The 16,116-nt window shown below is 38.3% G+C and overlaps 1 protein-coding gene across 1 annotated transcript; it reads left to right on the forward strand.

Moving 5' to 3' along the window:
• Positions 1–4,743: 4,743 nt before the first annotated feature.
• LOC125193576 lies at positions 4,744–5,601 on the forward strand. The gene is made up of 2 exons (XM_048091405.1): positions 4,744–5,266; positions 5,441–5,601. The coding sequence occupies exons 1-2, from the start codon at positions 4,744–4,746 to the stop codon at positions 5,599–5,601; spliced, it is 684 nt and encodes a 227-aa protein (XP_047947362.1).
• The last annotated feature ends 10,515 nt before the right edge of the window (positions 5,602–16,116 follow it).

Here is a 16,116-nt window from a genome sequence, read left to right on the forward strand (position 1 = left end):
TGGGCTGTTGATGTTACTGATTATCTATGCACTTCTGTTAGTTTTCGTATTATTTGTGTTATTTCAAGTTGATTTACGTTGATCCTGCCATTGAGAGTTTTATTTCGGCAAGTTACATGTTGATCTCTATTTTTGCTGTTTTGGTGCTCGATTTGGGAATTTGGTTGTAGATCTGCGGTGTTGTTGTTGATCGGAGATTGTTGGTTAAATCGGAAGTTATGAAATGTTTCTTTGGGCTGGAGTTTGTGTCGGATGCTTGGATCCGGAGTGGATTTAGAGTTCGAGGTTGGATCTGAACAGGGGAAGTCGAGTTATGCATGGATTTTGAGTTTTCCGCTTGCTATCTGTTTTACTTCGTCTAGCATCCGTAGATCTGTTTAGTTCTTAATTGTTACTCATCAAAATTGTTTAAATCCAGTCTGATCTGTTCCGATTTCGCTCATGCTGTTTTCTTCTGAGTTTTTACGCAAATTGGTTGGAGAAGATGATGTCGTTGTTAGTTAGTACCTTAGTTAGTTGTTTTTCCAGCTTTTCGTCCGTACTCTGCTTTTTCAGTTATGGTCCCCACCGTCAGTTTGTTACCCAGATCTAGGTATATAGAGTAGTTTGTTAGATCCAGTGATTGTTCGGTTTAGTTTCCGTGCTTGCTTTGTTGTTTCGCCTAGATCTAGCTGTTAGCGTAGCAGTTTAAATCCCAAGTCAAGTTAAATTTCCTCAACCCAAAAAAATGCGTGGCAGCAGCCAACCCAAAAACAATCCCCAAATCCTTAAGCAAGATTATTACGCATCCATCTCTGTGGGATCGATCCCTACTTCCATGTGCTAGGTTTTAGTAAAGTGGTTGAGGGTTTTTGAAGGAGTGCTCTGTGTGTCCGACGACCAGGATTTTCCGACGACCAACGAGTTCCTAGACCGTGTAATCTAGCGGATTTGCTGGACCTAGGAAACCTGTTATTTTCTTTCTGTGCACACAGTGACTACCCCCATCTACTAGTGTGTCTAGTAGGTCCTTCAGCGAGATTCAGCCATAGCAAGCTGCTGCAGTTTCTCAGCTGCGGTGGAATCTCGCCGGAGAGGGAATTGTTTGCCAGCATCAGCCACATGAGTGATTTGAGGTTGCCGAAAGTGTTAGGTATGGATCCGTTAAGGCTGTTATAGGTAAGATCGAGTGCATGAAGGCCGGAGAGGTTTCCATATTGAGAAGGTATCCCTCTAGTGAAGCTGTTGTAGGCGAGAATTAACTACTATATCGTTACTGTACTTATTAACTACTATATCGTTACCCAGTCGATCACTTCGAATGGAGGCAATCTCATAAAGTAACATAAATATTCATCATAAGAGCATCCATAACGCGGAGGGGCCGGGCCGCAACACGCGAGTCCCGGCCCGAGAGCAGTGTTAGATGATGGTGCGTCACGGCCTGGGACGGTCCCGAGGACGCAGTTGCGTTCCTGGGCCGCACCAGCGGTCCGTCTCGGCCGGCGTTAGCGGTGCCCGTGCCGCAAGCCTCCCGTCCCGTCCCGACGTTAATTTTGTGCGGGCCGGGCCGCAAGTCCCCTATTTTTCTTTAAAAAAAATTGTTTGCCTATTTATACACTTGTTTTGCTCCATTTTAATACTTTTCCACTCAAACTCAAGTTCAATCCTCTTGTATTCCAATATTTCCGGCTTCTATAGATTGGTTTAACAGCGACCAACGAAAGATGGAAGATTTTGTCAACTCCAACAACTGGCAATTGCCGCCGACGCCCCACCCAAATGCAACGCCTAGTCCCGGGTTGCCTACCAACATGGAGCAGGAATCGCCAGTTAGCACTAATGAGTACGAGATCAGTGATATGGAGCTCGCTCAAGGGAGGGGCAAGGGCAAGGGCAAGGATGCAGATGATGAGGGGCCGAAGAATTATAGTCCGCAGGAGACACTGTGGCTGGCCAAGAACTTCGTCGACGTCTCCGAGGACACTGTGGTCGGTGAAACAGCCTGAATAAGCGTTCGTGTGTTTGTAAATAATATCAGATTTCTTAGATCCAGGGAATCCACCAGATCATGGGGTCTAGGAACTCAGAGAATCCTTGAAACCCTCGGTCTTTGGGCACACGATCTTTTCCTTGTTTTCAAAACCTTCAACCCACTGTACTAAAAAGGATTAGTATAAGGAAGTAGGGATCGAATCCCATAGAGATGGAGGCGTAAGTAAACATGCAAGAGGACCTGGACACTGTTTTTGGCTGCTGCCACACATTTTTGGGGTTGAGATTTAACTACTAGATTGGGGAGATGAATGTTGGGGTTTAGTGCCCCTTGCACAGCAGAAGACTTCTAGAAAACAAATAAATCAGACGTAGGATCTATTTGACCGATTATGCGATTAATCAATTCACATGTTAAACAGATAATTGCATGCTAGAACACAAATAATTCATGCTCAAAGAAAGTATCTCGATATCAGGGTGGGCTGATCTTATCAAAATATTAGGACTCAAATAAAGAAGACAGAAGAAATCCTTCTCCAATTAGGAGAGAAATTTGAACTCCTCTAGGTAGAGGGGGACGAAAATTATGAATAATAATAATGAATGATTTCTTTCTCCTTTATTCTCCTATTTATATTAAGTTCCTTTTGGGCCCAGACAGGGATCTATGGAAGGTTTTGGATATGGGCTCGCCCAATTAGCTTTTTTACTAATTAAATTGAACCCACAATTTAATGCAAGCTTATATTGGAATATTATGAGCAGCCACTACAGAAGTAATATTGAACTCTCCCCATCCAAATCCGAAATTACAAGTAATCCGGGTTTCCACTTTGTTTATTATTTATTTCCCGCGCTTAACATATAAATGTCCATTAATTAATTAATGTCTGCTATGGACTTAATTAATTAATATCTTATTAATTTCAAGAGTGGACTTAGCATGAAACATTTATTTATTATTCATAGAGCGATAAAACTCCAACTGGCCAGTTTTACGAATAATAAAACCTTGTTCGAGCTCCTCTTGAGGACATTATCAAACGAGACTCACCTTGCACACGTTTCAACATAATAGCAATCCTAGCACCGCTAGATATTAATCACCATTACCCAATATATCAGGATTATTGGGTTGCGAAAAACCCGCACCATTTGATAAGTCAAAGTAGTGCATAATCAATACCGTATGCTCAATGCTAACATATGTAGATTAAGAAATAGTATTTTATCAAGACCTAGTCTTTCAGTAGATAGCATAAAGGCACGTCTTGCTGTTAGATCCGTTCAGTGCTATACCACACCAATGTCATCTTATTTCAGTAAGGCTTAGAAATATGCGGACTGACATTGCAACCTTTCACGATAGGTAGCCAAAGCCTATCTAGTGAAATTCTTCTTTTTCTTTTGCAAAGCATTGCATAGATCTGACCGTGTTACCTTAAAGTGGACGACGCCCACAACCGGTCTACTAAGCAAAAGACTTAGACTTTGTTTACTTCTTATGCATTTAAATGTTTGTAAAACATCTTATAAATGCACAAGCAAACACAATGTAATAATAATAGTGATTCTATTCGTGCGAGACTGCTCGAATAATACTGAATCGGGTTAAAAGTGGATTGTAGAGTTTTACGTATACAAGCAAGATTCTATTCGCGCGAAACTTACTCGAAACATGCTTTTCAGTATACCAAACCTAACAATGAAATGCTCTATTCTAACAGCTAGACCTAGGCAAGAATAACATAAACATGCATGCCGATAAACAAGACGTACTCAAGATCACTCTCCAGCGAAAACAATTACCAGACCTAGTGAATAACTTCCTAAAATTAACCTAGGCAGAGGAAAGACAAATCGTGGGGACCATTTCCCAAATTGGCAAGGTACAAATGAAAAGCTGCAAAATAACTAACTAAAGGCTTAACCAACAATTAACTTAATCTTCTCTAACGATCGAAATGCAGAGGAAAACAGAGCAAGCTATGAAACGGAACAGATTAAGCTATATCAAACCATTAAACTACGATTAACTACTGAAATTAAGCAGATCTACTATTACTAGACGCGGTAAATGCGAAAGCAGAAACTAAACATCAAAACCATGCAGAAAAGAACAGATCCAAACACTGGACGCTTCATCTGCTCCGGATCCAAGCTTTCCTTGACAAACCACAGCAATCCCCATCTCCGATCACACAAATTCAAACAATCAACTACGATCTCCACACAATTCAACTCAAAACTCAGATCAATCGCGAAAAACATCCAAAGTAAACAGAAAAGGAAGTAATAACATGAAATGAAACCATAGCAACAATTTCCATAGCTGATCAAGTGCAGATTCAACAGAAATTTAACAAAATACGGCCGAGCTTCGAACAGCGAAGACTCGGGAAATTCAGAAACGTAAACTTAAAACAGAAAATAGATTGTATCTTCGCCTCCCGTAGAGACGGTGTTGCACAACTCCGATGAAACTTTGAACCGTACCCCCAATTTCTGTCCCCTAAGGGCATCCGCAATGGGCGGACGATGCGACGGACGATGCATCGTCCGCCAGCTGCAGCATCGCGGACGATGGGTTAACCATCGTCCGCGCCCGATTTCACATCTCTTCAGTTTCTCTTCAATTTCTCTTCAATTATTCTCTCTTATCGTCTCAAAAATGAATCCCGACGACTACAATTTGAGTACATCGGAAGGCTGCGGATGGGCCTTGACTCGAGCCTTGTTCAATGCCGTTAATGAAGCCAAGGAGGAATGCTTGGCACAAATGCAGCGAGAGCAGGCGGCGGCGCGGCGGAGGCGCGGGTCCCTCGCCCGATACAACGTCGGACGTTTGTCCCCCACGAGCATGACGTAGCGCGCGAACGTCTGTTCGCAGATTATTTTGCCGAGAATCCAAGGTGGGGCCCGAATGTTTTTCACCGACGTTTTAGAATGAGCCGAGATCTTTTTCTCCGCATTGTGCACACGTTGGAGGGACGTGATGAGTACTTCCAGTATCGGGAAGACGGGATCGCTAGACCCGGACTTACGCCGTTGCAGAAGTGCACGGTTGCGATCCGCCAGTTGGCCTACGGCACAACAACGGATATGTTCGACGAGTACCTCCACGTCGGGGAGAAAACTGGCCGCGAATTTCTCAAGACTTTTTGTAAGTTAGTTGTGGAGGCTTTTGGCGACACATATTTGCGACGCCCGACTGCTGATGATGGCCAGAGCCTGATGCGGATGCACGAGACGGTGGATGGCTTCCCTAGGATGCTAGGGAGCATCGACTGTATGCACTGGCAGTGGAAGAACTGCCCGACGGCCTGGAGAGGCCAATTTACTAGCGGCTACAAGGGCAGCCACCCGACGATGATCCTAGAAGCCGGATGCTAGGGAGCATCCGCGTGGAAGGATGTGGAGCGGGCTTTTGGGGTGCTCCAATCGCAGTGGGCATTCGTGAAAGGTCCGGCGCATTTCTGGTACAAGGAAGTCATCGCCGACGTATTGTATGCGTGCATCATCATGCATAACATGATAGTCGAACAAGAACATGGACATGTCACCGATTGGGTGGATGATGAAGCCGGATCTAGCTCCAGCAAGGCGACCTCGCATGTCACTTGAGGATTACCGATTAGTTTCATTGTGGTTCTACAGCGACAGGCCTCAATGCGCAACCAACAAGACCATACTCAGCTCATGACCGACATGATTGAAGAAGTTTGGAACCGCAACCGCCGCCATTGAGAAATTGTAGTTTTTTTATTTCGTATTTTAATGTTTGAATTTTAATGAAATGAAGTTATTTTTCCAAATTTTTAAGTATTTAAATATTCAAATAATAGATAAAATGCTTAGGGCGTCGCTTAAGGCGGGCTATAGTACGCCCCACTGCAGGTGGAATAGGAGGAGGATAAAATGCTGACGTGGTGGTGCATAGGGCGTCGCTTAGGGCGTCCCATTGTGGATGCCCTAAAGTGTGTGTGTAGAGAGTGAGAAAGATGAGCTGAGAGTTAAAAGATGATAGATGAAGATCTTTATGTAAGCGGCGTGCTCTTATTTATAAGGAGTGGAGCTTCTAGATTCTTCCTTGTAATCCCCATTCTGCCCTTTTCTCAGATATTCCTTCGTCTGGTAAACTCCTTCTCTATTCTGCTCACTTTCTCTGCCAGCTCCCTTCTCCAGGCGATTTTCTCCTTCTTCCTGGATCTGGCATTTTCTCTACACACCTGGCTTACAAAACCTTGTTAGACCCGGGAAATTACATAATTTAATCCCATAACCAATGCATGAAATTAGTCTTATCAGTCGGCAACCAGCAAAGCATCAAATTGTTCTGGCAGCGGATTGCAGAGAAGTACAACGCTGGTCGACCTTACTGCTCGTTCGAGCGTACCTACGTGAAGCTACACAAGCATTGGGGTCAGGTCCAGGCGGAGATGAACAAGTGGAATGGCAAGTGGACTAACGTAGTCTGGATGTGGCCGAACGGGCACAACGAGATAGATCTTGTGGAGAAGGCCAAGGCAGATTACTTCGCTGACGGGAAGAAGCACTTCAAGTACTTCGACGTTTGGAAGCTTGTCGAGAAGAACCCGAAGTACACCGGTGGGGCAGAAGCAGCGGCGAAGAGAACCAAAGTTTCCGCCGCCGAACACTACTCTTCGAGCGAAGGAGGTCCACCTCAACGTGACAGTCGACGACTTCTTCGAGCGAAGGAGGTCCACCTCAAAGCCGTCCGATGGGATCAAAGGCAGCAAAGAGGAAAGCAAAGGGGAAGGCAACTGCGAGCTACTCCGCTATGCCGCTGCCGCCACCCAATCCTTCCCTGGATAAGATATCAGACTCTATGTCGGATATGAGTATTACGTTGCGGATGGGCCAGCTGACGGAGTTGACATCATGGGATACCTCGACAATGTCGGAGTACGACCTCGGGTTGCACAGTGAGATGATCGAATACCTTCGCGCACAAATGAAAAAAAAGTAGTTCTTTTTTCTAGGATTTGTAATTTTCTTTTTTTAGGATTTGTAATTTTCTTTTTCTAGAATTTGCAATTTTCTATTTTTCGACTGAACAATGAATTTTTCCGGTTTAATTGTTCAACGTATTCTATTTTACGAGTAAAATAGGTTGTATAGATGTGAATAGTGCAAAATAATAGTTGTGGCCCGAATTGTGGCCTGCGTGGTTAATGGAGTTGTGGCCTGAGACTTAAATCTAGGGGAATGATGACGTGGAGGGGACTTGCTGCCCGGATTTGGGATGGGGATGCTCTTAATTTTAGTCTTTTTAAGTTGCAACTTTGAATGTACTTATTAACTACTACTCCCTCCGTCCCCGATTAGGAGTCACACTTTGACCGGGCACGGGTTTTAAGAAATGTAAAGAAAAGTTGGTTGAAAAAGTTAGTGGAATGTGAGACCCATTTTTTTATATTAGTTTTATAATAAAATGTGAGTGAATTGAGTTAGTGGAATGTGGGACCTATCTACCATTTATGGTAAAAATGAAGTGTGACTCTTAATTGAGGACGGACCGAAATGGAAAAGTGTGACTCTTGATCGGGGACGGAGGGAGTATATCGTTACTGTCAAAATAAATTACGAATTACTATTTGCTGTTGATTAAAAGATAAAAGGTTGATATCTTTGCTGAAACTCTTTAATTTGCCATTTTGATGAAAGCCGTGCATTAACTTGTTAAATAAACTATTTTTATATTTAAATTAGTAATAATTAAGTGATTAACTATTGGTCGAGGGTTTCATTATTAGGGCCAATGGTTATGTAAATTTTAGTTACTAATTATTGTTAATAAGCATCAAGTAATCTTGTATTGAGTGAGGTGAACAATTTGTTTTTTTATTACTTGTGATTTACATTAGCTTTCCCTATTATGTTTCTGTTGTTGGACAAATTAACCTTTCCCCATTTAGAAGCTTGATTAATTACTACTACCTTTCTGCATTGTTATTGTATTAATTAGATAATCATCATCAGACACCAAATTATATTTTATGAATTAAAAATCTCACACATATATGTTTCCAGAACTCATATCTTTTCTATAAACCTCTTTCTTTGATTTAAGGTAGTTTTGTAACACCCCAGCCCTTTTAATGAACATATTTTTTAAAAAAATGATGGATTTTATAATTATAGTATTTTAGATGGAGAAATGATTAATATGTGATTTCTTTACTTTAAATCGTATTTTATTTTAATAAATATTTTCATTAAAAGGGTTGGGATGTAACAGTTTAAGTGATATCAGAGCAGGGATATAATCTGGATTGCATTCGTGCATATAATATGAAATATGCCAGCCATAAGTTATACTTGCATTTGACATGTTAGAAATGTCTAGTGTGTGCCACGAGGAGAGAAGGGTTAGCTCTCGTGCATCAATGTTTACATTATAATCTTTTGCTTAACTGTGGTATCACATGGAAATAATTAAATATTGCTTGGTGGAGCAAGAAGTAATGTATCAATGATAAGTGTAGCCAGTTTTGTAAGTAAACTAAGAGTTATAGTAAGCATATAAGAAGAAAGAATATTAAAAAAGTATTGGACTATAAGTATGAATATATGTTAATCAGGTATATGTGTTATTATCTTAGACCATCAAGTGTAAATACAAAGTTTTGTAATCAGTCATAAGTTGTTGATCAAAAGATGTACCACGTGAACTTGCATATAGCGTGTGTACTTGTATTAAGCCTTAAACTTGAGAAAGTCATTCTCTTAAAAAGAATGTGATGTTTGGAGAGATCTTGTTTTGGAACGAAGTATATTGAGTTTTAAGAATTCTATGATTTTATAAAGTAAAAAGATTGTCAAAGTATGAGATCTTGTTTTGGAACGAAGTATATTGAGTTTTAAGAATTCTATGATTTTATAAAGTAAAAAGATTGTCAAAGTATGAGGCAGAGTTTCCGTATGACATTTACATAAATGCCAAAGATATGAGTATAAGCCATGAGTAACTCCGAAAGAAAAATACAACTATTCACAAGGAAATATGTATTAGATACACTAGTTTATAAGAGAAAATGAATTTTGAGGACAAAATTTTTAAAGAGGTGAAGAATTGTAACATTCATGACCCATTATATTTTGTTCTCTATAAAAGGGGTGAAGAATTGTAACATGGGGAGTATAAAATTAAAATAGAAAATAATTCTAACAATAATAAGTATTTATAATAGTATAGAGCTTGAAAATTATCAAGAAGGTAGATAAAAGTATAGTCAGTGTTTACAAATAAATTCCATATGTAGGAATAAAATATTTCATGCTCCAAATGCATAAAAATAGATAACTACCTAATCAACTATCAATTAATACGTGTACGTAATATACGAAATTTTATTAGTGGTCGTGCAAATTTTATTAGTCATATTATAAATATACATGTACGATAGTAATATTTTAATGCATACACGTGGAGTAATTTAGTACTCCCTCCGTTTCACTATAGTTGAGTCATTTTAACATTTCGGGAAGTTTCTTCATAGTTGAGTCATTTCCTTATAGGTAACTTTTTTCTCTTTCTTACTTTACTCTCTCTTACTTTATTTTCTCTACTTTATTCACTTTTTACTTTATTCTTTCTACTTTTTACTCTCTCTTACTTTTTTATCTATTTATTTAACACACTCAATATTCATTTCTAAAACTCCGTGCCGAAAAGTTTCGCTTCAACTATGGCGAAACGGAGAAAGTACAGAACAACTAAGCATCCCTACGCGTGTATTTTGGTGATCCATCAAGGCTAAATCTAATAGCTAAGTTTAATATGTTAAAGTACTATCCATATATATATATATGCATACAACGGACGAGAGGTCTTTGGGGGCAGTAGAAATTGTCTCCAAGAAATAGAAATAAAGAAAATGGCAGAGTATGAAGAAAAAGAAAATAAAAGAAATGAGGAAAAATTGAAAGAAGATACGAAGAATGGTGAAGGGGAAGGGAAATCATACGTCTGACCAATATATTTGGTGTAAACAGGTGTGTCACATTAACAATTTTATACTTCCTTCGTCCCAAGATAAATGAGAACAAACTTTTCGACATGGGATTTAAGGAAATGAAGTTTTGTTAGGAAAGTGGAAAGTGAATAAAGTAAAAGAGAGAATGCCAAAAAGGAAATAGTTCACTTATCTTGGGACGTTCCAAAAAAGAATTTGAGTCGCTTATCTTGGAACGGAAGGAGGATATGTTATGTAGTTAATTAATTATTATCTGTGACAGTTTTGTCCTGGGTCTGATATCAATGGCAATAGACCTACGGGTCATATATACAATGTCAATGGACCTAAGGGTCACATATACAATAACAATGGACCTTCGGGTCATATATATGTATACAATGGCAACGTGACCTACGGGTCATATATACAATAGCAATGGACCTTCGGGTCATATATATGTATACAATGGCAATGGGACCTACTGGTCATACATACAATGGCAATGGACCTTCGGGTCATATATATAGGGGTGCGTTAAAATGACAACACCTCTTAAAGTGACATTGTGACACCACGCTAGACTACAATATTATAAACGTTAGACTGCAATAGTATAAACGTTACACTGCAATCTATAGATTGCAGTCTAGCGTATTGGATATTGTAGACGAGAAAAATTGCAGTCTAGTGTATTGGATATTGCAGTCCGCGTAAATTTACCCTTGCGAATTTTTTATGAATGCCACATGGCAGCTGATTATTCGTCTATATATATATATATATATATATATATATATATATATAGGGTCTTGTTAGGTTGAGATTATTTAGCTAAATTGAGAAATGAGATGCAATATGGGCCACTAATCCACAAGCTAAAACAAAATGTCAACAAATACAACATTATGTCAACAAGGGGGTAAAATTGTAATTTCATTAATGAAAAAAGGTAAAACATCAAAACTGATTTCAAACCAATTTCTAAAAATCTCTCTAAAATCTCTCTTCAAAAATCTTCAAATCTTCATACAATTCATACAATTCGAATCCCTTCAAAATCTGCAAAATCTCGCTGATCTTCAAAATTCAAACCGTAAACATTCAAATAGAGTTTTTAATGACGAATGAAGAGGAAAATCAGAAAGAATCGGTTGAAATATCGATTGAAGCTAAGAAACAGCATTCCAAATAATGGATGCATGAAGCCACTTCTTCAGGTTAAGAAATTGATTCAAATTTTAAGTATATTGCTTTGATTTTGGTGTTTTAAAAAACATCTGGATTTCGTTTTTTATGAATTCGATACTTGCTGAATTTTTTTGTTGATTTGCGATGGTAGAATCGGAAGAGATGGCAACGAAAAATGCTGCTGCAAAAAATGGAAAAGAACAAGCTTCACCTTCTAGTTAAGGATTTGTTTAAATTTTTAAGATTATTCACATTTTATATACTAGCTATTGACATTGCTATAATAATATACTGTTGACAGTAGTGTATGGTTGTTTGAATAGGTATTGACATAATAATATTGACATATTGTATGCTTGTTAGAGTGGCTGTAGTAGTATGTCAACAACTATTAACATAGGGTATGCTTGATTCAATGGCTGTTAGGATGGTTGTAGAAAACATATGTATGGTTGTAGTAGTATGTCAATAGCTATTGACATATTCTAAGCTTGTTTAAATAATAGTTGACATAGTCATATTTATGTAAACAGAGTATACTTGCCATAAACTTTATAAAATAATCAACAGGTTATGTCAACATTATAAACTTTAACTATTGACATAATAGTAATAATATAATTGTTCTAACTATATATGGGAAACACTTGTTAATGACAGAGCATACTTAATTCCTGAAATTCTATTAATTGTCCTTGGTATATCTAATAAAATAATTTTAGTAATATACACGCACTTGATGTCAACAGAGTACACTTGTTATTGTCATGATACTTTGTATAAATGACATAGATTTATTGTGTTTGATTTTAAATCAGAAAACAGAAGAACATCCAAGCGAAAAAGAAGTACCTTAGTATCTCAGAAAGAGTTAATTATTATTAAGAAAAAGCAAAAGAAAAGTTTAGAGGATGGAAAACAGATTGTTATTGCTGAAAATCTATCTCAAAGGCTTCTAGTGAAAAGGAAGCCAATGTATTTCGTTGATGCAATAAGCAGACTGAATGAGGAACAGATTAATTCCGTAAAGGAGTTGGGTTTCGAGAGTGTCCTGCATTTCAAAATTGATTACATTCCTAGCAGATTAGCATTAACATTATTAAAATTTTTTGAAGAGAATAAGTGCAAGATAAAGCTTAGTAATGGTAAAAAAATTCATATCACTGAAGAGGATGTGGAGCTTGTATATGGATTTCCAAGAGGTGACATTACTTACTCCAAAGATAAGTGTAAAAGTAATGCAGCTTTCATGAGGGAGATAGCAGAGAAATGTGGTACGAAAGCAGGAAGTGTGAACCATAACGATGTTGAAAATGTTATGTTGAAAGATCTTTAAGGAGGAAAGCAGTTTAAGAGAATGTTCTTGGTATTACTAGAATCAACATTGATTGAGCAATCAACATGTGGAATGATAAAATCTAAGATTAGAGAGATAATTGATGATCTGGATAACGTTAGAAATGTAAATTGGTGTTCGTATGTAATATCTGTGCTCAAATTTGTAAAGCAAAATTGGTCAATCACAGAGAAGAATGCCTTTGTTGGACCACTTCCCTTCCTTATGGTATGTTTTATATTTTGCATTACTGATTATTAACATGATTACATTAGGTTGTGTGTGTAGTTGATATAGCTTGTACTATGGTTGACATAAGTTGTATTAATTATTTAAGTGGCTTGTGTATTGAGTTGACACGACATAATAGTAATTGACATGCATTTTTTAACATATGCAGCTCTGCTACTTAGACAGAGTTACACAAGACAAGTGATAAGTCGTATTCTAAGCCTTGGTTACTGGTCAGTATGTCGTGAAATGCATGTATTATCTGCAAAACAGTTGCTCAAGTGTGCAGGATTAAGGGATCCAAATCAGTAGGAGACGATTCAGGTGACGCAAGTGAAAAGGGCGCTAGAAGGGTGCAATACTGACCAGGATGCATGCCAGAGAAAAGGCTCGAGATGGAGAAGAAGGATAGCTGGGATAATCATTAACAAGGGTAGAAATGTCAAAGTCTGAAGGAAGTCTACCCTAAAAGTAAGGGCAAGCCTCCCTATAAAAGAAGCCACTTGGAGAGAGAAAAGAGAGTTCGGTTGGGAGTTCCAAGTTCTCGGTTCTCATACACACTTAGTAGAATTCTCTCTAGAAGATCAGTCCTTCAGCATTATCCAATCTCTCGTTCCTCGCCACAGCTATGGTCACTTGACGTCCAAGAGTCTGCCGGAGAAGTCATCAATCTACCGTTCCAGCCAGTTTGTCGCAGTAGTATAGCATTATCACCGCCAGGAGTGGCAAAACAATCGTTATTTTGCTTTCTAGTCTAATCTTTATTCGCTTTCTTCGTTGGATCTGCGCTAACATCTATCTTTGTTGCCTTTTGAAATACTTGGTGAAGATCCAAACGTTTTAACTATGAAATTTCTATTCCGAATGTCTCTTTGGTTAGAGTTTGCTTCATTTTTCCTAGGAAAGTTAGATCTAGTCGTTGCTTTTAATTTCTAAGTGTTTTCTTATCTGGAATTGTTGATCTGAAGTTGTAGTCATGTTTCCATTCTAATTTTCGTGCATGAGTTTTCTGTTCTGCGCTGTGATCACCACCTTGCATGTTAGTCAGTAGAAGTAAAACTGCAGTTTCACCGTTCATTTTAAGTTTGAGCATTTTAATCAATGGATCTTGAGTTTGAAGTTATGAATCTGAGTTTAGTTATGGTGTTTGTGTGTATATGATTTCTGTTAATACTTGGTGAAGAAGAAAACGTCAAAATCAACTTTAGTTTGGACCACTTTACTTTTAAGTTACTTTTGCTTTTGTTCCCTACTTTTCAATTGTAATGTCCAGACCTGTCAGAGAGCCAACCAGCCACCAGATATACCCTTGTTGTCTAAATTTCCTCTTTTAGTAACTGTCTACTTTTCATATACCTCTGAGACACCTTGTCCCTTATTTTCACGAACACCACCACATGTCTGTTATTTTCAAGCCTACTAGTCAGTAGAGTACCACCTTTATTTCTTGCCTAGGTAAAATCTCAACCCAAGCGTGGAAGCTAACCAAAAACACCCAGGAAAGTCACCGCAGTTATCCGAACGTGTCCATCCTTGTGGGATTCGACCCTTACCTCCACTATACTAATCAGTAGAAGTGGGTTGAGGAAACTTGTTTGAAACCAGGTCCCGGTTGTCGTACCAACGACTCAGCTGGGTCGGGAATCTCTTCCTGATCAGTTGGATACACTCCCAATTACATACGTTGACCGAGGGAAAACCTGCAGCCTTTCAACAAGCGTCCTGTTCCTCGAACATTTCCATTAATGAAATGATGGAAAAGTGAGCATCTTCAGGCCAGAGAAGATAGAGAGATCAGTGCAGGAGTTTTTGGTTTATGACATATAAAGAAGAGATACATTCGAAATGAGGAGCAGCAGGAAGGGAATGAAGAACAAAGTATTGATGTAGATGACATTGGAGTGGGGTCTTCTTCTCATAACATACTCCCATCAGATATGGTGAAAAATGTAGTAAAATACATCAATCAGATAAATGATGGCAGGACCAATCTTGTTAGAGTCCTCAAAGAAGCTTCTTCAAAGATCAAGAATAATGATTTATTCGGATTTGTTTGTGATATTGCTAGAAGCGCAATTGGAAGCCAAAAATCTCCGGTTGTATCTGTGAGTGACACTTTCCTGCATTTGTCCCGGTCATTTCATATAGACAACAATGTTGCTGTTGATAATTGAAAAGTAGTGTTTGACTCAATACTGAATGCTGTAAAAGAAAATGAAACACTTGAAGATTTGAATGAATTTCCAACTTTCAGATTGAGAGATTTCTTCGATAAAGTAAGCACATAATCAACCTATATTGAGATTAATACATCATTTTGTTAATATATGTTTCTCTTAGTTGACACTGGATTACTCCTATAGTTTAGAAAGTAACATTGTTGAACTAATTTTTTAACAGGCTTTAGAAGAAAGAAATAGAGAAAATTTACGTACATCACCAGTTGATAATCCTGAAGAGGTCAGACAGACTGTTGAAGAAGATGAACAAAGCAAGGAGAACATGATGTGTGATGGTGATAATGAATCAAACTCTCCTATCTTGACAGCCGTACTAGGATCTCCACAGACAGCATCCCCATCTCTCCAACAACAAGAAGTCAATGCTTCAGAGCATGTCAACACTCAAGCATCAGTTTTAGGATCTGAGAACAAAGGAAGTGGGTTGGAAATTCAAGTAGAAGTTGAAGCTGATAAGGCATCACCAACAACTGAATATCCTGGACATGTCAACACTCAAGCATCAGTTTTAGGATCTGAGAACAAAGGAAGTGAGTTGGAAATGCAAGATGAAGTTGAAGCTGATAGAGCATCACCAACAACTGAATCTCATGGACACGTCAATAATCAATCATCACTTATAGTATTTGAAAACAGGAGAAGTGAGTTGGAAATTCAAGTAGAAGTTGAAGCTAATAAGCCATCACCAATAAATGAATCTCCTTGACATGTCAATATTCAAGCATCAATTATAGGATTTGAGAACAGGAGAAGTGAGTTCGAAATTCAAGCAAAAGATGAATCTGATATAGACTTAAGAACACAAAATGCCTTGCATATATTATCAAAAGCATGTAGAGACGTTGAAATCAGCAACAATGAAGAAGCAATCAAGGCAACAAACGCTATTGTTGATATCATAAATGAACAGATACAATTTATAATGATTATATTAAACTTTTGAAGCTTTGTATATAATTTTATATTAGTTATTGACATTGTGGATATCGTAGTTGACATAGATAAAAATATAATTGACATGGTATAAAATGGAATTTCAGGAAGACATGGAGGATGCAGCTACATGCTCAATTGTTGAGTATATGATGAGAGAGGGTATTGAAACACTGGATGACACCCCTCCTGAATCGAACATAAAAAAACAAGAACATAAATGGAAAGA

Source organism: Salvia hispanica, chromosome 1 (assembly GCF_023119035.1).
Source record: "Salvia hispanica cultivar TCC Black 2014 chromosome 1, UniMelb_Shisp_WGS_1.0, whole genome shotgun sequence".
Classification (NCBI taxonomy): domain Eukaryota; kingdom Viridiplantae; phylum Streptophyta; class Magnoliopsida; order Lamiales; family Lamiaceae; genus Salvia; species Salvia hispanica.